The sequence below is a fragment of the Peromyscus eremicus genome, chromosome 22 (genome assembly GCF_949786415.1).
Source record: "Peromyscus eremicus chromosome 22, PerEre_H2_v1, whole genome shotgun sequence".
In the NCBI taxonomy this organism is placed as follows: Eukaryota; Metazoa; Chordata; class Mammalia; order Rodentia; family Cricetidae; genus Peromyscus; species Peromyscus eremicus.
The window spans coordinates 23139598-23161927 of record NC_081437.1 but is presented as its reverse complement, the minus strand read 5'-3'; the positions used below and the strand labels follow the sequence as shown (position 1 = coordinate 23161927).

Sequence of the window (22330 nt, the reverse complement as noted above, 5' to 3'; positions counted from 1 at the left end):
GTGATTCTGCAGATGAACAGCAGGCTTGCAAAAAGATCCATTTCATCAATGAAGTGAAAATATAAAATAAAATGCAACTTATTTTCCACATTAATAAAATGTTTCTCTCTTTTTTACATTCATTTATTATTTGGTGTTACACGTGTGTGGGTGTGCATGTGTGTTCTTGAGCATGTCCTGGTGTTCGTGTGGGGGTCAGAGGACAACTTGGAAGAGTTGGTTCTCTCCTTCCACCATGTGGGTCCAGGGGATCAAACTCAGGTCTCTCAGGCTTGGCAGTACATATCTTTACTGCTAAGCCACCTCAATGGCTTTGAAGGATTCTTAAATACTTAAATCAATGAATGCTACGATAGAATTTTGTATATTTCTAGGAAGTAAATCGGTAACTTTTATCAAAAGGTAGAAAAGTCTCGTTTTGTTTGACCGAACAAGTACACTCCTAATCATTTTCTAGATGAGTAAGCAGTAATATGGGCAAAGATTTCTAGGAATGTGCATGCCAGGCACGGTGTGGCTCACACATTTAACCCCAGCAGAAATGGGCAGAGCGCAGAACATCTCCAACGTTTAAGGTCAGACTGGTTTACATATCGAGTTGTGGTCTAGCCAGGGCTACACAGTGAGATCCAGTCACAAACACAGACACGCAGAGTAAAGGGTGTTGGTGCATGTCTGTGATCACCAGTACGTGGGTCAGGATCAGCTTCCAATACTTTTCTTAAAAGAAAAGGAAAGCTAGAGACTGGAAGCCGATTAGTGAGTAATTGCCAGGGAAGGAAGGGAAGTGATGCCAGGAGCGATTGCTTGGAGGGTAAAGGATGTTCTTCCTAGTGATTTAAAAAAAAAAAATAGTAATTGTCAGATGTAGAGCTAGCTGCACGCTTTTATCTCAGCATTCTGGACGCAGAGGCAAGCGAAGCTTTTCGAGATCGAGGCCAGATTGATCCCAGGCTCGAGCCCGAATATTTAAAAAAACAAAACCCTCTAATAGAGAGGTGTCATTTGTACAGCATTGCGATTGCGCTAAATGTCCCTGACTTGCTCTGATCTAAGCAATGTTGGGCCTGGTTAGTATTTAGGTAGAAGACCCCCTTGGGAAAACTTTGTGCTGTAGGTTTGAGAAACAAATAGATAAGTATGTTTTGTAATCCCCAAATAAATTTTAAAGGCGTCACAATTAAATATCACAAGGCAGGGGGAAGGGGGCGGGAGGGATAGACAGACCGGGAAGGTAGGGGAGGAGAAAGAGAAATACGAATTACTTAAAAATGCTAAACGTGTGCCCTGAAAACTCTCCACAGCTGCGGTTCAGGCACGGTGGCAGCATTGTTTTCCCCCAGCAGAATGAAGTCAGACAAGATTTCAAACTCTCACTCCACCGGGCTGGATGTTTCGGAACTGGAACTGGAGGCCAGGTCTCTGGACACACCCACTCCGCCAGACAGAGCCGGCTGCACCGAGGACCCGGGGGTTAACAGTGTTCCTTTGTTTTTTTTTTTTTTTTAAAAAAAAAAAAACAATCTGGTAGCTTTCAGTGAGCCAATGGTGGCCCTGGCCTGTAAAGAAAAGCAACAAATACATGAGCCAGATAAGGGGCAGCGGTGGGGGTAGACACGATCGACCCAGGAGAAGACATTTGGTTGCCAAGTGCCAGGGCAGGGGCTTGGGTGCGGCGGAAACCCTTCCCAGACCTGGAACATTTAAAAAACAAGTAAGTAAACTTGTTTAGCAAGCGCTGGGCACTGCAGGACCGGGCAGGTCGGGGGACTGCACCCGGCCGGCTCCAGGCACCGGGGAGCGGGAATCCGCGTCCCCCGCCGCATCCCAGCGTCCCGGGATCGCTCCCCTCCCGCGGCTCGGCGTTTCCTTCTGGCGGGGGCCCTGGTTGAATGGACCCCGGCACCCGAGCTGACGGAGAGAGTGTCTTCCGCACCGTCAGGGGAGCATGCTTTTTATTTGCACCATGTCGAAAATCAAAGGAAACTGGAGCTGAAGCAGCGAACACGATTCGCAGTCTCCAAACTCGGGAACTAGTGTCTGCACAGCGGGAGGAAGGCCGCCCGAGCTCGGGCCGGGAGCCGGCTCACAGCGCGCTCCCGCCCCAGGGTGCGAGCCGGCAAGCCCGGGGCCGGCTCCCTTCGCCTTTCCCGCCGCCCCGGCTCCCTTGGCTTGCTAATAGCCGAGAAGTTAGCAAAATCCGCGGTAAGCATTAGAGGGAAAATGGCAACCCCCGGGAGCAGCGGAGCCTTCGATAGCTCAGTTGGTAGAGCGGAGGACTGTAGTGGATGAGCTGTGGCAATCCTTAGGTCGCTGGTTCGATTCCGGCTCGAAGGACTTCGTGCGCTATTTTTAGCTCTTTCCTATCTTGATTATTGGGGAGGGGGCAGGGCGACGACGATAATTTGGAAAGAGGTGGTTTATTTGCTTGACGACTGCTGACCTTGGGTGAGACACATAGGTGAGATAGGTAGAGTGTTTCGCTTCTGGTTCGCGCATTGGGTGTAAACATAGTGTACTGCAAGGAAAGTCCTAATTGTTTTTTATTGCACGGCTGCGTTTCAAAACCTTGCTGAGGTTATACTCTGAATTGTTAGAAATTTCCAGTCCCGCGGACCTCTCGTCGAAACTTCTAAAGGCAATAGGAAGAGCAGCGGTAACAGCTGGGGGATTAGCTCAAATGGTAGAGCGCTCGCTTAGCATGCGAGAGGTAGCGGGATCGATGCCCGCATCCTCCACTTCCCTTTTGCACGCCCCCACCGTTAACCGGTTAACACCGGCGCAGGAACTGTTACGCGCGTTTTGCTCTACAGTGCAGCGAGGGGCATGGTGAGCGAGGATCCGCTCCACATGGTGTCTTATTCGCAGGTGAGTCCTTTCCTGTCTCCCAGAGTTTCCCGCCCCTCCCCGCGCCGTGTCTTTCCCGCCTCGGGGAGGCGGGCCGTTAACCGCCTGCAGGGGAGGCGCTGCCCGAGCGGCGCACCGCGCTGGCCCGCGGGGAGCCCCCAAACGGCCCCCTCGCAGGTACCTGCCAACGTGCACGGAACCCTGCGCGCCGACCAATGGCAGCGCGCTTTACTGGGCGGGTAGCCAGCTGCAGCGGCGCCCAATAGGCGAGAGACTTCTTGTTTCCTGGCAGAGCGGGGTCCCGGCACCGCGGCGGCTCTCTGGTTTTGTGTGGGTCCCTGGGTGGAGGGCCCGGGTGCCGGGGCCCGAGGTACCGCCTCGCTAGCGGGAGAGGGAGCGGGAGCAGCGGCCCGGAGAGAGGTGAGGGGCTCTGCGTGGACCGCGGCCCCGCCGCCCCCCCCGCCGGCCCCGCCCCCTTCTCGGAGCCCGCTCCGCCCGAGCCCCTGTCGAATGCCACCCCGCCCCCCGGCCTGCCGCGGCCGGCCGACCCCGCCTCCGGTGGACCACCTCCGAGCCCGTGGCCTCACCTCTGACCCTTAGGACCGGCCCTCCCGCCCTCCGGTGTATCTGTCTCGACCCCTCCCACGCCTCCAAACCCTCCCCTGCCCGGGACAAGGCAGTCAGGGCGAGGGTCCTCGCGAATCGAGGAGCTGCGTGCTGCTGCCCGGCGGGATTCTACCGGCCCAGCCTTCCTAGGGGTGCTTAGGACACCCGTTACCCACGTCTCCGAGGGTAGCTTTTGCACGGGCTCCAGTGTCTACAGGGCGGGAGGATGGAAACAGACCCTAATTGGAACTGAGGTTCAGGGCAGGTGAGCAAGTGGCTTTGGCCAGGCACAGGCCACGTTCTTGTAGTTTTCCTAACAGGCATAGTCTAGGAAGGGGTGGTAACAAGAGAAACAGCCCTTCGAGGTCTCGTAGAAACAACAGCATGATTCTAGTCGGTGCGCGTGGAGACAAAGGGGTAAAGAAAGGAAGCCACCATTCACACTTAGAAATGTGGTTCTTCCTGCTCCGGGCTGCACAGTACAAAGCCAGTCTAGGAAATTTTAAAATGGCCCCTCGTACAGTCGGTGGCAGCCATCTGACCTCTCGGCTCTGCTCTTCAGGTTTCTGAGAAGCATGAGAGTCTAGTGTTTCCCGTTGAGCATTGGATTTGGCAACAGCTGCGATGTAGTAAAATGGGGTCTTTTAGGTCACTCCTAACCCTTTGGTGTCCAGGGACAGAGTTCTGCTTTCTCTCTTGCTGGAAGGCTACGTCCATGTTTTCTAAGAAAAGGAGTATTTTGCTTCGTCGAGTACTAAAAGCATCCTTACTTACCTAGAGATACTCAAGAACATTGTTGCATTTTTCTCCCCCCCTCCTCCCTACACCCTTTCATTTTTTCCCCCAGCTCTCAGGGCCAGTGTGGGGCAAGAGGATGCTTTCCCAGCCCCACCATGGAGCTGCGCTGTGGGGGATTGCTGTTCAGTTCTCGCTTTGATTCAGGGAACCTAGCCCATGTGGAAAAGGTGGAGCCTGTGCCTAGTGATGGGGAAGGAGCAGGAGGGGTGGCCTCGGTCCCCACTGGTGGCATTGCTTCCCCTGACTACGAGTTCAACGTGTGGACCCGGCCAGACTGTGCGGAAACAGAATTTGAGAACGGGAACAGGTATGAGGACTGAGAGGGTGGGTGGGGTGTCCTGGTGCCCGTGCGGAGTGGGGCCAGTCCTTTGACTTTGCACATAACGGCACACTACAACCCCCCTCCCTTCCTCCGTACTGAATGGCTCGTGGCTCTTTTGACTGGATCCAGCTTTCCCCACATCTGACAGCCGGCCACTCTTTCGGTTCTCAGATCATGGTTCTACTTCAGTGTCCGGGGAGGAACTCCGGGCAAACTTATCAAGATCAATATTATGAACATGAACAAGCAAAGCAAGCTGTATTCTCAGGGCATGGCCCCCTTCGTGCGCACCTTGCCTTCCCGGCCACGCTGGGAACGCATTCGAGACAGACCCACCTTTGAGGTAAGTTCTTCATTAGAGGAAAGCCTGAGTGCTAGCAGAGGAAACGTTCCTAAAGAGAGCACTAGGCAGGTGGAGCCCCTGAGGTTTAGTATCTTCTCTCTTCCACCCCTAGCTGGGGTCCAAGATGAGCCTCTACTTCAGCAAGCCTGGAGAAGCTGGCTCTTTCTCATGTGGAAAGTATCAGGGAGGGGAGTTGGTGAAGGTGAGAAGGCGAGAGGTCAGTTCCTGGTGTCCCCACAGGAGGAGCTCACTCCTGATCTAGATGACTGTCCCCTCCCTCTTCCTCTCCACTCCCCAGATGACAGAGACACAGTTCGTGCTGTCCTTTGTGCACCGTTTTGTGGAGGGCCGGGGGGCCACCACCTTCTTCGCCTTCTGCTACCCATTCTCCTACAGTGACTGCCAGGATTTGCTAAACCAGCTGGACCAGCGCTTTCCAGAGACGTACTCTGCCCTTAACAGGTGCCAGCCCATCCTTACCCCTGCCACACTGTCTTAGCGCCTACAGTACCTCTGCTGCTTCTGGCGTCTGTCCTAAGAGTTCTTAGCCAGAACGTCACCAGTCTTTGCCCTGCGCAGAACACACCGTTTTGAGAAAGGTGTTCCTGTGCAACCGTACCACCACCTACACGGCATCCCCCACATGCCCAGTTCTCACCAGTTGTGTAGAATTTAGCCGGTGCCGTGGCTGCTCGGCATGTCGTCTTCACCTACCTCTCTGATGACAGCTCTTTGTCTGCACAAATCTACCCTGACGTCCCACAAACTAGGAAAAGTTCACCCGAAATAAAGGGGTGGAGGAATGGCGCAAGATGCCTCAGTGAGTAGAGAAGGTGCATGCTGCAGCCTGGTGATACGAATTCATCCCCAGAACTGACAGGCCAGGAGAGAAACAACTTCTGCACGTTGTCCTCTGACTTCCACAGGCATGTCATGCACACACACGCGCGCGCGCACATACACACACACACACACACACACACACACACACGCACACACGCACACATGCACGCACGCACATACACAGCTTCAGTCCTGTATTCTGCCTCTGGCAGTGTAGGCCCACAAACATCCTTAGGCTCACCAGTTCAAAGGACTAAGAGGCCCCAAAGGTTCTGGGGAGGGACCAGATAACTCAAGTCCTGAGCTGGTGATGCTGCCCACTTCTTGCTAAGACTTTAGGGACTTACGACTCATGATTTTATCCCCATAGTCCTCTGGATAGCATTTATTACCACCGGGAGCTGCTCTGCCATTCTCTGGATGGACTTCGGGTAGATCTACTAACAGTCACTTCTTGCCATGGGCTTCGAGAAGATCGGGAGCCCCGTCTAGAGCAGCTGTTTCCTGACCTTAGCACTCCCCGACCATTCCGTTTCACAGGCAAAAGGGTGAGTGGGGAGAAGAGAAAGCTCTTGGGTGGAGGAGATGCCCAGTGTCGAAGAGCACGTGATACTCTTCCAGAGGGTCCTTGGTTGGTTTCCAGCACCACGCTGTGTGTGGTTGCCTGTAACTCCTGCTCCAGGGGAGAGAACGGCTTGCAGCCTCCACAGGTGCCCACAGACACATAAAGAAAATAACACAGGCCGGGCGGTGGTGGCGCACGCCTTTAATCCCAGCACTCGGGAGGCAGAGGCAGGTGGATCTCTGTGAGTTCGAGGCCAGCCTGGTCTACAGAGCAAGTTCCAGGAAAGGCGCAAAGCTACACAGAGAAACCCTGTCTCGAAAAACCAAAAAAAAAAAAAAGAAAGAAAAGAAAAGAAAATAACACAGTACTCTGGCCTTATTCTAGCTCCAGCCACTGAGGAGAATGTAAAGCCGTCACCTCTACACATTCTGGACCCAGCTTAGCTTGTAGCCCAGGGCAGAGGACTGCATTCCTGTACCTCTGGCAGCCAGCCAGCTAGAAGTCTCATGGCTCTTTCTGCCCACATGTCCGAGTGAACTGGAGCACCACTGACCTTCCCTCTGCTTTCTTCTCCACCTCAGATATTCTTCTTAAGCAGCAGGGTACACCCTGGAGAGACTCCATCTAGCTTTGTCTTCAATGGCTTTTTGGACTTCATCCTTCGACCTGATGACCCCCGGGCGCAAACCCTACGTCGACTCTTTGTCTTTAAGCTGATTCCCATGTTAAACCCTGATGGTGTGGTTCGGGGTCACTACCGGTAAGTAGCCTAAACAGTCTTTTTGGGTTTTCCCCAGTTTCTCTTCCATCCACTTCTCTGTGAAAGTCAGCCAGCCTTCTGACTTGTCTGTATGTCTGGTCCTCTTGTACCGGAACAAGGACAAGTTCCTCTAATGTTCCAGTGAGATGAGGGGTGTGATTGCATCTAAGCACACTCCTGGGTGGGGGCTAAAGTGGGACAGGTGAAGACTCCTTGGGTAGAGGGAACTCAACTGTCCTTGATTGCTGTGGTAGGGGACAAGTCAAGGAAAGGCCGTGTCCTCCTTCTTTCCAGTAATTTAAGTCTCCAGTCTCCTTGTCCCTACTCTAGTGTCTCTTGCTGGCCCAGACTCCTAGACCCTGTTCAGTCCTGTCTTCCTACAGCACAGACTCACGTGGAGTGAATCTGAACCGTCAGTACCTGAAGCCTGACGCTGTCCTGCACCCAGCCATCTATGGCGCCAAAGCTGTACTTCTCTACCATCACGTGCACTCCCGTCTCAACTCCAAGAGTCCCAGTGTCCAGCAGCCCAGTCTCCATCTCCCTCTTGAGACTCCTCTTTCTGACCTCGAGAAAGCCAATAACCTCCACAACGAAGCCCACCATGGGCAGTCACCTGATGGGGAAAACGTTGACACCTGGACTGAGACAGAGTCAGCAGAAGAGAAGACTGATAATACTGTGTGGATTATGCCACAGCAGCCTCCTGAACTGGAGGAGCCAGCCCCTGACACCATCCCCCCAAAAGAGAGTGGTGTTGCTTACTATGTGGACTTGCATGGACATGCTTCCAAAAGGGGCTGCTTCATGTATGGAAACAGCTTTAGTGATGAGAGCACCCAGGTAGGACTCTAGGGACTGTGTGGCAGCATTGCAGGCTAGGAGATGAGGGCTAGGGGACAGGCAAGGTGGGAAGGTGGCCTTCTGGAGAAGCAGGATGGCCTGTGCATGCTACCTCTGCACAAGCTTCAAAGAGATGGCATGAGGGCCTTACAGCTTAGCCATCATATCCATGACCCCTGAGGGAAGAGCAAGCTACCAGCACCCCCAGTCTTCTGTAGAGCTTGAGAACCAGAGCAGAAGGAAAATTTGGAGGGGAAATCTTAAAAGAAATAGTGTTCAACAGTGAGACTTCAAGAAACACTGATTACTGCTAATGGTTATAATGGTTTATGCTACATAGTCACATGACTAGCTGCCTTCTTCTCCTGCCCCTTGTCCCTTCTTCCTGTGCTGTCTTCTGAGTTGCCTTTTCCTCCCCCACACAGGTGGAAAACATGCTATATCCAAAGCTCATCTCCTTGAATTCAGCCCACTTTGACTTCCAGGGCTGTAATTTCTCAGAGAAGAACATGTATGCCCGAGACCGTAGAGATGGCCAGTCCAAAGAGGGAAGCGGCCGTGTTGCCATCTACAAAGCCTCAGGGATAATACACAGGTTGGGAGGAAACTGGCACAGTTGAGAAAATAACTTCTTTAAAGAAAAAACACTTGTTCCAGGGTGTGTAAGGGCTGGAACCACCCAAGTCTTAAGAGAGTCTTGGTTGGCATTAATCTGGGAGTCTTATTTTTGGAGGACTTCCTGGGCACACAGTCAGTTGTTAGTTGGGAATTATTAGCACTTTCTCTTGGTCTTGTTTCCAAGTGATTACCTTCTAGGCCGTCCACACTGTCCCTCACCATTCTGTCCTGAGCCCTGTTCAGGCAAGACACTGATACAGGTCTCTGTGTCTTAGCTACACACTTGAATGCAACTACAACACTGGACGCTCAGTAAACAGCATCCCTGCTGCCTGCCACGACAATGGACGTGCCAGCCCCCCTCCCCCGCCAGCCTTCCCCTCCAGATACACTGTGGAACTGTTTGAGCAGGTAGGAATCCACAGACTAAGTGGGAAAGTGGGAACCCCAAAACCTGGGAAGAGTCGATGCCCAAATCTCAGGTGCTCTGCAGGGTTGTTTATTTTCTTCAGGTGACTGTCATGGTGATAGGCAGGAACACAGGCATGATTTCTGATCCCAACCCTGGCACATCTAAGTAAATCACCTCGCCTCAGCTGATCTTCCTCATGGATTGATTCACCCCTACATTCAAAAGCACCCATTATTATAGTCTTAATGTGTCTTTTTCTAGGCAAATAAAAGAAATAGAACTTCATATTGTAAAAGATACAAAGTCTTTCTTCTGGGAAATTCACTCATAGTGTCAACCAAAAGCACACCAGCCCCTGCTCAGAGCAGCAAGCTGTGGACAGACTTGAGTAAAAGAACCTGGGCACAAACTCCAGGGTACCCACTGTTACATCTAGCCTCTTCTCTCCTGTTGTGCTGTGTACCACACCCCCAAACAGCAGCTAGATGAGAGGACAAAGACTGAACCACACTGAACTCCCCGCAGGTGGGAAGAGCTATGGCCATCGCAGCCCTGGATATGGCCGAATGTAACCCATGGCCCCGGATTGTGCTGTCAGAACACAACAGCCTCACTAACCTGCGGGCCTGGATGCTGAAGCATGTGCGCAACAGCAGAGGTCTGAGCAGCACTGTGAATGTGGGCGTGAACAAGAAGAGAGGTTCTCGGACTCCTCCCAAAAGTAACAAGTAAGACCAGCAGCACAGCAAGCACGCAGAGTGCTGGATGGTTGGCAAGCTCTAGGGGTGGGTGGGGAGCGGGGTGCCACATGGTGTGTCCTGGGTAAATGAAAACTGGTGAGATTACTTCAGTTTTTGAGAATGGGGGCCTCGTCCCTTTCACCTGGAGCTACATCTGAGGGAGCTGAAAGTCAGTCCAAGGGATTCCTAGATCCAGAGCAGTGCACAAAACCCCTGTCTTTGTGGTAAGGGTTCTAGAGCCAGCACCAACAAAATAAGGGAGAAATCCTTTATGAAATAAAGCTACTTAGGATGACCCTTCCAAGATTAGGGGCTTCGTCCCAAGTTAGATTCTCCATCCATGGGCATGCATTCCCTCCTTCCTTCCTTCCTGGGAATGGGTTCCTATGCCCTTTGACGCGGGAAGTGAATTTTAATTGCCATATCCTAAGGAAGCCTTAGGACCCTTCTTCCCAGGCCTTAACTGGTGTCTGCTTCTTTGCAGTGGAGTGCCCGTTTCCTGCTCTGAAAACGCCTTGAGCCGAGCGCGAAGCTTCAGCACTGGCACAGGTGGCGGTGGCGGTGGTGGCGGTAGCCAACAAACCTCTCCACAGATGAAGAACTCCCCCAGCTTTCCTTTTCATGGCAGTCGGCCTGCAGGGCTGCCAGGCCTGGGCTCCAGCACCCAGAAGGTCAGCCATCGGGTGCTGGGCCCTGTCAGAGGTAAGCCAGTCTGGGAGACCCTGCAGCAGGTGTTCGGTTGTTTGGGGCATTGCTGGGGGAAGAGAGCTTGAAGACACACCAGGGGTGACTCAATAAACTAGTCTGTAGCAGAAGAACCTCCAGCCTCTCCTGCGAGTGTTTTCCTGCGGCACGACTTCAGAGCAGCACTGTGTATGGCCGGCCACAGGAAGAAGTCCTGGGGATTGTAGCTTCAGCACATGCTAGGAGCCAGGGACATTTCCAAGGACAAAACACTAGCTAAAGCAGAGCCAAACACAGACATGGAACTTCCATATCGAGGACAATGTTGCAGTGTCTTCTTGTTGGCAGTAGGAGGAAATTCAAACTAGCACTGTAGAATGATGAGCACTGTCCACGGCCTCTGTGGCCTGATACTTCCTGGCTTCACGGCTATTCAGATAGTAATTCAAGATTCCAGTTCTTCCAAGGAGAAGCAGAACTGAAACAGCTTCTATTCCAGACATATAAACCAGCCGTATATCCCTGTTCATCAATGTGCACCACGGCACAATAGGCATTAGTAAGTTTTAGGTCTCACCTGGTAAGAGATTCTGGGTCAGAAGTTTATGACCAATGCATGGGCTTGAAGCGGGTGGGGATGGGGGAACAAAAGCTGGTGGGAAGCTGGGTTGTGTTGGGGGAGAGAATTTTGTCATATTAGTTCTAGAACTACACACCACAAATCAGTACTGTGGGCGTTTTCTGGGCTATAGAAATCTTGTCAAACATGGAGGCTCGTAAGCTGGAACTATGAGCATTTTTGTACTAGTCCGTTTGCAGCCTGGCTTTTGTATTGGCCCTGATATGCCCTGGTCAGTGTCTGCAAATCTGATTGCTACTTAGAGAAGCTGCAGAGGAAGCCCAGCTTCAACTAACTAGGATGTTCCTATTTCTGATATGAAACCTGGTTCTGTTTATATTCTAACCCCCTTTGAGAATCTGTCTAACTTGGGAATAAATACTTATATGCACTGTGCTTTAACATATTAAATTAGTAATCATGATGCTTCATATCTAGATAGCATTTAATAATGAATGAGACAATATCATAAATAGCTTCACTTAATCTAACCAGGTCCTATGGGATAGATGATGTTCCCATTTTTCTGACGAGAAAACTTAGACTGCTTTAGGAACAGCTCATCCAGCTGGGTGTGGTGGCACATACCCATAACCCTGGCTTGGTAGGCTGAAGCAGGAGAATCACAGGTGAAGGCCAATCTGGGCTACCTAATGAGACTCTCCTCATGGGGTAAAGTGGTAAAGAGTGATGTACTCCTTAAGTGGTAGTTTTTCCAGCTTGGCTTTCAGGTTCCAGTATAGCCAGTCTCCCATGTTAAATCTCGAAGTTTTTCTGTTGTTTTTTGTTTCTTTCTTTTGTCAGCCTTTCCTAGATCACAGCTCATCATTTCTTCATCAGCGTTATAAATCTTTTGTCCTTGACCACAAAGGTCCTTCTCTATATCATTACATGAGGATTCAAGGCAGTTCTTTTGTCTTTTTGAGGCAGAGTTGAGTTCTGTAGCCTAGATTGGTTTAGGATCCTCTTGCTTCAACTTACCAACTGTTGGATTATGGGCAGGCTATCATTCCCAGCCATAGGCAGTTTTTAGTCAGTATTTTGGTGACATCCTCTAGCCCCACTCCCTGATGCAGAACTTTGCACTGAAATCCTTGATGTGAGAGCCTTGTATTCTTTCTCTGTTACTTCCCCAGAGGACTGACTAATAGAGAATATGCAGCCTGAATACTAAGTAATTCTTGGTTGACTGACTTGAAGCTTAACAGCAGAAAGAAGAGAGTAAATACACATAAAAAGGACATGCACATTATAAACATCCAGGGCATTTGGGGAGCTACTGTGGTAGGTCATGAGTAATTAAGCAAAGAATGTTCGGTTGAGAAACAGCTTTGAAAAATAAATAGTATGTGGCTTTGACAAAAACATTCCAGAAGTGAGAAATGACAGCCATGATCAGAAACACAGCCTGGGTGGACAGCAAAAGCATGTATACTTAACTGGCATACAAAGGACTACACCCTTCACCCACAGAATCTGGTAAAGAAACGTGGGAAGTAGAACTGTTTTGAAAACAAGGATGTTTTAAAATGAGGCATATGGTAGCAACTATATGCTAAGGAAAATGAGAACAAAGAGACTGGGCTCTGCGTCTGGACAGGGAGAGGGGAGGCGTGCAGTCATTTGTTTACACATGAGCAACTAGAGCCTGGACCAAGGCCTGCAACAGGGAGACGTCTAAGCATCAGAGCAGAAGCGGCAGCATTCAGTAATGGTAGAAGGCAGATGAGCTAGGAGGCTTCAAAGCTATGTCCCACAGGGAAGTTATGGTGACATGAAGACACTTTGGGGAAAAACAGTGAAAAGCTACTTTAGACATAGATTTCTTAGGTTATCTATGGAGATGCCTTGTAGGCAGAACTATAGTAAAGGCAAGTAGAGAACTGGAGATCTAAGTTACCACATAGAAGTGCCAGTAATGTCAAGTGAGAAGGCATGTTCCTCGGGTGAACAAGCTTGGAACAGAAAGAGCTGGGTAGAGAAGAGATGCCCCAAGACTTGAATAAATATTTGTAAAAGCAGAAAACTATGGCTTTGAATTAAGAGGTCAAGATGAAAGTTACTATCAAAATAGACACTGTACGGAGTTAAAAAGTGAGGCCCTTAAAAGTGTTCTGGCAGGCATTTGCTGGCACTGTTCTTTAAGAGCCCAAGGAAGAGAGACTGGTTCTGATTTTAGATAGGGCTGCAATGCAGACTAACATCTGGACATGGCATCTTCAGTCAACTCTTGAGAAAACTTTTTTGTCGAGGGTGATCTGTCCTACCATGTGACATTTGCTTCCACACCTCTGGCTCTCTGGCTTCTAGCACAGCAAGCTATTTATATTTATTTCTTGTGTGTGAGTGTACGTATGTCTGTGGGCAGGGCGCATGTCGTGGGACCCGTGTGGAGGACAACTGATGGGAATTGTTCTTCCCTTTCTCCATGTGGGTCTTGGAAACTGAACTCAGCTTGTCAGGCCTGGTGTCTGTCCACTCAGCCATCTTGGCTGGCCTGTTTTCAAAGCTAGAAAAAAAAAATATGACCCCCAGATCTCAGAAATATTAACCATAAATGAGGTATACTTTATGACCCCAAAATTTGGACTGTGGTTTGATAATTTTGTTGTTTTGACTTGTGAATTTATTTGTAAAATTTCTATGTCAGGTGTGGTGGTACATGCCGGTAATCCTAGCACTTGAAGATATAGACAGACATGGTCATCCCTTGCCTATATAGTGAGTTTGAGGCTCTACACACCCTCCCCATAAAAAATTTCAATTACTGTGTATGTCATATTTAACTATACATTTTATTGGTTTTATTGACTAGAACAGATATGAAATTAGGAGTTCCAGGGAGTTTTCTCAGGAAAGATCTGGGCAGCTCAGCCAGCAGCTTAAGGCAGGCAGGGAACTGGTCTGAAAGGCTCCATCTCAAGCTGGAGATGGTGCTGTAGAAAGCCAGTAAATCACCAACTTCAGACAAAGAGGAAAGCTCTTACCACAGGAAGCCAAATAGTACCTGACCTTAGGGCCAGAATCTAGCTGACTGCCCGCCTGCAAAACATGCTCTGGCTACCTTCCCAGATCTGTAGCACACGACAGTCTACCGTCTCAGAAACACCAGCAACACTATCTGTAGCTGCTGTGGCTGTAGGGAAGAGGTCACTGGAGAACAGTACAGTGTGGACGCAAAGCCAGAGGCATGCACGACACTGCCAAAGCAGAGGTGAACTCAAGGGGCCAGGGTGACAAGGCAGGTCTCCTCACCATGACGCAGCAGCAGGTGAGGCACCCAGACACAAAGTTCCATCATCAAGCACTAGCCCCCCTTCAGTTTTGCATCCTAGGTTTCCCACTTGCATGATTCTAGTCTTGGCCCTTCAGCCCATAGTGATGTGAAAGATGAGGCAGTATCAAGACGAGCCTTTAACTGTCACCCCATAACCAGCACCTCTCATCCGTCTCCCAGCTCTGTCGCCTGAACCTGGCATTCCCGGAACTCTTTCCTGGTCTAGTCACGCCTTGGCTCAGCTGACAGGCACCGTTTGGTAGAGGAGCTAATGTCCAGCTCTCCACGGCAGCTCCTCTGGAGTGAGTCAGTAGGACTGGCTGTCTCTCTCACCTTTACCTTTTCCACTGCAAACCAGTATCAGGAAATTTCCCCCAACACCAGGACCTAGCACTATGCCTAACACTTCAGTATTCAGCAAGTATTTATTGTATGTTGAGTGAAAAGTTTAGTTGGGATCAAATTAAATGCTTATCTAATCTTTCTAATTTTTAAAGGGTTATAAGAACCAGCTGCGTGAGCATTCCAAGGACTCAATAATATCTGGGCACTGCATGGAGAGATGTCGAGTCTAGGTATAAAGCAAGAGACTAGTATTTCCAACTGTGACACCTTCGATTCTAGTGTTTAGAACATGCATGCATCCTAACTCTTTGCAGGTGAGGGCAGCCTGGCTCAATTTACCAGACCGTGTAATCTGTGATAAGCTCCAGTCCTATCCTGCCAGTCCCAGCTTGTTACCATGAAATATCACCTTCAGAAGCAGTGCCAATCACATTACCCTGTATTCAGCACTAAGCTGTTGTCTGGACTTCAAACTAAATCCAGAATTGGGGCTCCTTTTATCCTCTCAACAGGAATAGAATAAGTCCTGGATTAAGTCAAAAGTCAAAACACAAAAGTGAGCTAAAGCCAGGTGGTGGTGGTGCACACTTTTAATTCCAGTACTTGGGAGGCAGAGGCAGGGGGATCTCTGTAAATTTGAGGACAGCTAGGGCTGTTACAGAGAGACCCTATCTCAAAACATCCCTCCCCCCGACCAAAAAAAAGTGAGCCAGCCATGTGTTCTCACTGACAAATTACAGGAAGGCCTGGACAGGTGTTACGGCAGTCTTTAATTGATTGAAATACTGTCTTTAATACCTTATATTTTCCAGACCAACCAGACCTTGCCTTTTCTTCAGAAACTCATTAGGGATCAGATTCCTGAGCTTTATCTTTTATCTGGTTTGCTTCATTATTTCTGGAGTGACATTCAGCACTCCATTTATTACTAGAACCTACATATGTCCCAAAGGTTTTAATCTTTTTTTTTTTTTAATGTGTCAGAATCTCATATAGCCCAAATTGGGCTCAAACTCACTTTGTAGACAACTGGCCTTGAATTCCTTCTTCCCGGCTCCACCTCCAGAGGCTGGGATTATAGATGTGCATTACCATACTCCAACTTTCCTGCTTCTTCATTATTTCCTTAGGGTAAGGTGAAGGATCACCCTATCACATGATTTCAGCTTGCCTGTATATAGACATGATCTCTGATCATCTGCACCCTATTATTTCTGCCTTCTGTGCTGAGGAACATGCTTTCATTTTTGTGACAGGGTCTCACTATATAACCCTGGCTTGTCTAAAAGTTGTGTAGATCAGGCTGGCTTCAAACTCAGAGATCTGCCTTAAAGGTACACAATCAGCCCTAAGAGACAATTTTAGTACCCAAATCCCCCTCCCCCCAGACAGGATTTCTCTGTGTAACAGCCCTGGCTGTCCTGGAACTCACTCTGTAGACCAGGCTGGCCTCGAGATCCACCTGTCTCGCCTTCTGAGTACTAGGATTAAAGGTGTGCGCCACCACCACCTGGTCTAGTGCCCACATTTTAAATCAAAACCACCAGGTCTATATGTACACTTGAGTATCACAAGTCACCAAGGGTGACTGTTTCAGGTGACTTCTGCCGTCATAACAGCATTTCCACTCTCACTAGCCCCCTAAGGTCTGGCTGTTTCGTACTCTTACACTATCCACCTTAGACTCTAATTGGTATCCAGTAGTGTCACTTAGCCAGAAGGGCTTCCATTCTAAGATAGATCAGAAATATGCCTTCAAACAGGGCCTCATTATGAAGCACACACTGGCCTAGAACTTGTGATCACACTGCCACAACCTTCTGCATGCTGGGATTACAGGTTTGTACTGTTATGTGCATGGCACTGTCTGCTACAACTCAGTGTAGACAAGTTGAAGTCAGTCACTGTCGCTGACTTGCAGAGTTGGACACTTTCCACACCACACACCTAGAGCTTGTATTAAGAGGACATCTGGGCCGGGCGGTGGTGGCGCACGCCTTTAATCCCAGCACTCGGGAGGCAGAGGCAGGCGGATCTCTGTGAGTTCGAGGCCAGCCTGGGCTACCAAGTGAGTCTCAGGAAAGGCGCAAAACTACACAGAGAAACCCTGTCTCGAAAAACCAAAAAAAAAAAAAAAAAAAAAAAAAGAGGACATCTGGAATACTGACACCAGTTTTCTTTGGTTCTACGATAATTCAAGAGCGCATGGCACCTGCTAAAAGCTACTGAACTTGAAGTCCCCTTTCCCATCCACCCACCATCTGTGTCTCTGGGACCCCACCCTTCAGAACCTGTAGCTGTCAAGTTCTAGCCAAAGGAATGCATCAGGGTACTACCCCTAGAGGTTACGTATGCCCTTAAACTGTAAGAGGTGACTGATCTATAAACAACTACTAGCCGTGTGAAAAAAGGGCTGAGAACTAATTCTGCCTGTAAATGGCCAAGGTAACACAGGGAGCTGACATTTGAGATGGAACATGGGAGAGAGCCAAGGTACTCCCTAAAAAGAGAAAGGGAAATTTCAAAGGAACCCCACAGCTAGTAGCAACAACGGTTGAGGGATGAGTGATCAAGCCAGCATCCTAATGATAGGTAGCCAGGAGACACAACACAGGACTCTGAATGTAAAGGTTTAGAGTAGGTGTCATCTTTAAAAAGACCTTCAGAATTTAGCCACATGCAGAAGTCAAGGGAGAAAGAATGGCAAAGGAAAGATCTGCATCTAGACACTGGGGATGGCCTGAGTAAGATTCCACTGCAGCGCCGACCTTTAGGGTCTGACTCAACAAATGTAAATGGGGGGGGGGGGGGCGCGGTCAGGGACTTAACAGGTAGAAATGTCTGACACAATGCACTTGGTGAGGAAAGGGCCTTAGAGATTTCAGGACTTACAAGAAGACGAAGGCTGGGAACACTGTTCTTAAGTGGCTGACCAAAGGGAAACCATGTCAGTGAAGGCTATCATAAGTGTTTCACTTATTTCATCTTGTACCTGCTTGTGTCCTTTCCACTCAGAGCCCCGGTGCCCAGACAGGAGACGGCGGCAGCAGCCACTCAACCACCGACCTACCACAAGCAGCCTGGCCCCATCCCCAACTCTTCCTAGTTCTGGCCCAGCCTCCTCACGAAACCTGGGCTCCTGCCTACTGCCCAATTCACTCAACTTATCAGGTCTGTACCCACAGCCCCTGAACTCTAGGTTGCCCAGCTTACCTTCCCTACCACCCAGGGCTTAGACAGGCTACCAACTAAGCTTCAAGAAGAAACCCCTTCAGCCATACTGCTACCTCACCTGGACTTCCTTCTTGACCTGATGTCAAGGCCACTTCAGAGCAGATGCAAGTTATTCTGGTACCTCATATTCCTACCACATGTGCCTTTGTATAGGAGGTTGGAATGCAATGAGATGAATTTCTAAAATAAAGTTAACAGTTAACATTTACTGAACTTTCACTCTGTGCAGGAACTGCTCTATACTATCTAGTCCTCACTTGTAGTAAAAGAATCTGAGGACTTTTCCTACCTGCAAAGTGCTTCTTACCCAAGTTCCCTAACTGCAAGAGCTAGGAGCGGGGATAAAATTGGAACATTTGAAAAAACACAGGCTTTTCACCTATTTTGATTATAAATGGATCCTATACCCTAACTAAACTTACAGGCACCTACTCCTTTTAAAGTTAGAGATCCAGTGGTATAAGGAACTAAATGGGATTGTTCTTTTTTTTCTTTTGAGACAGGGTCTCTCTTTGTAGTTCTGGCTGTCCTGGAACTCTCCGTAGACCAGGCTGGCCCCAAACCCATAGAGACCTACCTGACTCTGCCTCCTGAGTGCTGGAATTAAAGGCATGCACCACCATGCCCAGCAGGATTGTTTTCTATGATTGAGTCCAACATATACTGTACCAGCCTAACAATTTTTAATCAAGTTAGTCTTCAGTCCAGTTGTACATAATGGACTCCCTGACTCTGCCTTGGAGACAGGTCTGTGAAGCCCTGCCTGTCCTGGAACTCATTATATAGACCAGTTGGCCTTCCAGTTCTACTTCTGGAATGCTAGGATGAAAAAGTCCACTATGCCCAGCTGGACTTCATTCCTAAATACCAAAACAGATGACTGGAGTGGGCTCTAAGGCTTACAGATTGAGTCATTAAACTTGAGGGTTGAATTTTAACCCAAAGTGGCAGCTTCACTCCTTAGATCAGACTAGAACCCCTCAGAAGCAATTTTGCCACCCAGGGAGCATATGACAGCATCCAAAGAGGTTCTGGTTATTACCATGGGCAAGGACCTAAGGAGGAAACAGTACCAATAGTTGAAGGTAGGGATGTTGATACACATCCTACTATGCACAAAAATCACTGTAACAACAAGTGACTGTACTGCCAGTTAGTCACTGATGCTGAGGGTGAAGGCTGCTGGTGTGGCGCAGCAGTTGAGCATAGGCTTAGCGTGAAATCCTAGATTGAATTCCCAGCACTATAAAGAAAACAAAACAAGGTCAGGAAACTGATCTGAGTGAAGTTCCCGTCCCTTCTAGTCCTACCTTGATGATCAATTTCCTCTGTTCTCTAGGGAGCAGCTGCTCATTCTCGTCTTCAGGGGACAAGCCAGAGGCTGTCATGGTGATTGGGAAAAGTCTGCTAGGAGCTGGTGCTCGGATCCCCTGCATTAGGACTCGTTTGCAGGTAAAATTTGGGGGGGTCTTTCCGTGCCCTTGGCATTAGGAGAACCCAGGAAGGCACTATTCTCCTGAGCACTGGGAGGGCAACTGTTCAGTCCTGTTCGACAGCCTCCTGTCACCAGTCTAGCAGAGCTGCCATGGTACCTGTGTTAACCTACCCAGTCCCAATCAGCCAGGTATCTTGCTTGTTTCAGACTCCACTGTCCCTGCCAGATGCACCCCAACCGCAGCCTGCTAGCTTTGGCTTTCCCTACCTGTCCTTAGCTTCTCCTCTCTTTCTGACCAGACCTGCCCGAGGAGAGTTTCCGCCAGGAGGGGTCCCGGATTCCCCAGGTAACACATCTGGTTACTGCTCCTAGTAACAGCCCTACCATCACCTCCAACTCAGACAAGCTCTTCTTCCTAGTTTGACTATGGTTGGGTAGAGGCAGCTGACTGATGAAGCTTCAGCTGCCCTGGCAGGGGCGGAGGCTCAGAAAGCTGAGGGAGGTCTGCTAGTTCTCTACCATCTTTCTCCATAGTGCTTCTCTCCTCAGCCACCTCTTAGCCATGGGATACCCATGGAGGTAAAATGCTGGGTCCTTTTGCCACCCTGAGATAAGTAGGACCTGGCATGTTGTCCTAAACTGAATCTGGGAGTTCTATAGCTGCCACCACCTCATTCTCTCAGCTAGGCACAGTGCCCAGGAGTTCAAGGTCCTAGCACCTCTGTTGATTTCTGTGCTAGATTCTTCTGCATGGAAGCTCTAGAAGCAGAAAAGCCTCCTGGAAGAGCCCAACCTCTTAGACTACCCCTGTCCACACAGGCTAGGCCCAGGCTGGGCCGGAGCTCACCGCCGACTCGCAGAGGGATGAGAGGCTCTTCAAGCCCCACATCCCCTGTCCCCCAAACCAGAGAGAGCAGTGAGCAGGAGCCGGGACCCCGCTCTGCTACACCAGGGTGAGCACCGGAGTCCAGTCCTTCATTCTACCCCTCATTTCTACTATTCCTTCACCCCCATTTCTACCATTCAGGATCATTTTCTCTTTTATCCAAAGACTAAATGCACTTTCATTAATAATCTAGTCCCTGATTTTTATTCTCCCATGGCCTCAGTCTTCACTTCAAAGGATAACTTGTAGTTAGGTTCTTAAGGCCTAGGCACTAGCAAGCTAGTTCTAGTATCAGACATCTGTGCAGTGATAAATCTGCCTGTCCCTACCCACCTTCTCATTTCCCTTCTCACCTCCCAGCCCTTGGCTAACAGACCACAAAAGGGGCTGTTTCCACAACCCTGATTTCCTCTCTCTTCTCTGTTGCAGGCTGCCTCAGGCCGGCCCCCCACGGCCCCGCTCTGCCCCTGCCTCTTCTCCTATTTCCTGTACTCTCTCTGACTCCCCAACCCGGATTTGTTACAGCAGGGGGCCCTTGAACCAATGTGAGGTTTGTTTGGTCCCTAAATCTCCATCACTCGCTATTTTCCCCAGGGTCTGACAATGCCTTTACCTCCATGCCCAGGATGTAGACCTAAGGTGAGGGAGCACAGTGAAACGCTATGTTAGTCCCGTCTTCCAGCTGCTGATACCATGTGACAACCATAGCTCCTTGGAATACTGGCCACACTGTCCGAGGCCTTGCAGAACATCACCTTGAGACAGAACAAAACAGGGACCTGCCACCCCTTCCCTCCCTCCACAGCACAAGATTTTGGGACCACAAAAAATACATATCTATATTTTTGTATTGGGGGGAGGGTGTAGAAAAGAAAGCAGCCCCTATACTGGGCCCTATTCAGTGGCAGCTTCTTGTTCCATAGGGTTAAGGAAGACTTTGAGGAAATAAAAGTTGTTTGGAAAAATCCGGGTGTAGTTGCTTTGTATGCTGTGATGGGTAGGAGAGATGAAGTGAAGGGTGCAGGCCCCTTACACCCTCCATCTTGCCTCAGACTATGTCCTGGAACCCTAGAAAAAAGGGGAAAGACCCGAAGTAAGGAAAATGCTGCAGCTCGCCTGGGGGGGAGTCCTTCAGGAGCCAACCCCCGCCTAGCCCGTCGTCTCCCCTCACATTTTTAAGCACACTTGGGTTCCAGACTCTGTCCCCCCTCCCTTTTTTCCTCTCTGGTTGGTGTTTGTAGTTCATCCATAAAAAACCAACGTCACTGGCTCCAGAACATGGAAATAAGTCTACATCTTTCACTACCATGCCCTTCCCCCAAACCTGCCTAAATAACGCCGCAGCCTCTGGAAAAGTGAGGCTATTAAGGGCCTGGTCCCCCGTACTTGGACGTTTGTACTGGTGTCAACGCCTCCCTGTAACCAGACCGTGTAACTTGGGCCTCTAGCTAATGGGAACCTCACAATAGAGCCTGGGGAGGGCCCGAAACCCACCTACACTGTAGGAGGAAGCCGTTTAGGGGAGGAAGCCGTATTTCAAGGCACTGGACAGGGTGCGACCACAGGGGCCCGGCTCTGGACTAAGCTTGGCTCGGCACTCCCTGACTTGACGTCCCTAAGCCTGCAGGCCCTGGCGCGGCCTCACTACTCGGCTCTCCCGGGCCTGGGCGCCACTGCCCGGACCGTTACCTGGGGCGGAGAGAGCGCTACTTTCATTCCTGCTTCTTGGGATTGTTGACTGCCACGTAGTGATAGAGAACCACAAGCAAGAAAAGCGACACGCCCAGCATGTTGGCGAAGATGGCAAGCTGCACGTCCGTGATCATCCTGCGGACAAGGGGAGGGACTGAGCCTCGGGCCGCGCTCTCCGGGCCCTCACCAGGTCCGGTCCTCGCCACCACGGTCCAGCCTCCGCCGGGGTCTCTCACCTGACCGGCTCGCCTTGGCTCCGATGCTACCGCTGCACAAGCTCGAGGTAGGCGACCTGAGCCGGAACTTCGTAGAGCCGCCCGGGGACCAACGGGGCACTTCCGGCTTTTCTACCCCGACGACTCGTCTGCTCCGGGCGGCGCGCGCGCGCGCACACAGAGCGGGTCTTGGGCGGAGCCTCGGGGCCGCCCTTCTGCGGGGGCGGGTCTTGGGCGGAGCCTCAG

At 50.1% G+C, this 22330-nt stretch overlaps 2 protein-coding genes and 2 non-coding genes across 11 annotated transcripts; 3 read left to right on the top strand and 1 right to left on the bottom strand.

Annotated features, from left to right (window-relative positions):
• Window positions 1-2248: 2248 nt before the first annotated feature.
• On the top strand, window positions 2249-2337 carry Trnay-gua (transfer RNA tyrosine (anticodon GUA)). The gene is given in 2 exon segments: window positions 2249-2285; window positions 2302-2337. It is a non-coding gene; the product is annotated as a tRNA-Tyr (tRNA).
• A 328-nt stretch (window positions 2338-2665) lies between these two features.
• On the top strand, window positions 2666-2738 carry Trnaa-agc (transfer RNA alanine (anticodon AGC)). Its single transcript has one exon. It is a non-coding gene; the product is annotated as a tRNA-Ala (tRNA).
• Window positions 2739-2774: 36 nt separating this feature from the next.
• Agbl5 (AGBL carboxypeptidase 5) lies at window positions 2775-21144 on the top strand. 8 transcript variants are annotated; one of them, XM_059248632.1, is made up of 16 exons: window positions 2775-2868; window positions 4301-4558; window positions 4745-4916; window positions 5215-5378; window positions 6130-6307; window positions 6906-7084; window positions 7468-7927; window positions 8353-8522; window positions 8821-8956; window positions 9483-9685; window positions 10182-10399; window positions 17638-17793; window positions 19196-19308; window positions 19591-19637; window positions 20032-20244; window positions 20607-21144. In XM_059248632.1, exons 2-16 carry the CDS (start codon window positions 4347-4349, stop codon window positions 20776-20778), a joined length of 2793 nt encoding a protein of 930 aa, XP_059104615.1. In that variant the 5' UTR covers window positions 2775-2868; window positions 4301-4346; the 3' UTR covers window positions 20779-21144. The 8 variants fall into 8 exon arrangements, 7 of the variants coding, with proteins under 7 accessions (XP_059104615.1, XP_059104618.1, XP_059104617.1 ...); XR_009375761.1 differs by lacking the exon at window positions 2775-2868 and adding an exon at window positions 3047-3267 and having other exon boundaries at window positions 20111-20244; window positions 20607-20720; XM_059248629.1 differs by lacking the exon at window positions 2775-2868 and adding an exon at window positions 3047-3267.
• Ost4 (oligosaccharyltransferase complex subunit 4, non-catalytic) lies at window positions 21008-22238 on the bottom strand. Its single transcript, XM_059248637.1, has 3 exons — window positions 22106-22238; window positions 21867-22004; window positions 21008-21245 (listed from the first exon to the last, which is right to left on the bottom strand). The coding sequence occupies exon 2, from the start codon at window positions 22001-22003 to the stop codon at window positions 21890-21892; it is 114 nt and encodes a 37-aa protein (XP_059104620.1). The 5' UTR covers window position 22004; window positions 22106-22238; the 3' UTR covers window positions 21008-21245; window positions 21867-21889.
• Between the last annotated feature and the right edge of the window lie 92 nt (window positions 22239-22330).

Coding starts and splice junctions, on each gene's coding strand:
- Agbl5 (XM_059248632.1), top strand. CDS start 4,347: ATGGAGCTGCGCTGTGGGGGATTGCTGTTCAGTTCTCGCTTTGATTCA. Junction 10,400..17,637: donor GGTGCTGGGCCCTGTCAGAG/GTAAGCCAGTCT, acceptor CTTTCCACTCAG/AGCCCCGGTGCCCAGACAGG. Junction 20,245..20,606: donor CCCCGCTCTGCTACACCAGG/GTGAGCACCGGA, acceptor TCTCTGTTGCAG/GCTGCCTCAGGCCGGCCCCC.
- Ost4 (XM_059248637.1), bottom strand. CDS start 22,003: ATGATCACGGACGTGCAGCTTGCCATCTTCGCCAACATGCTGGGCGTG.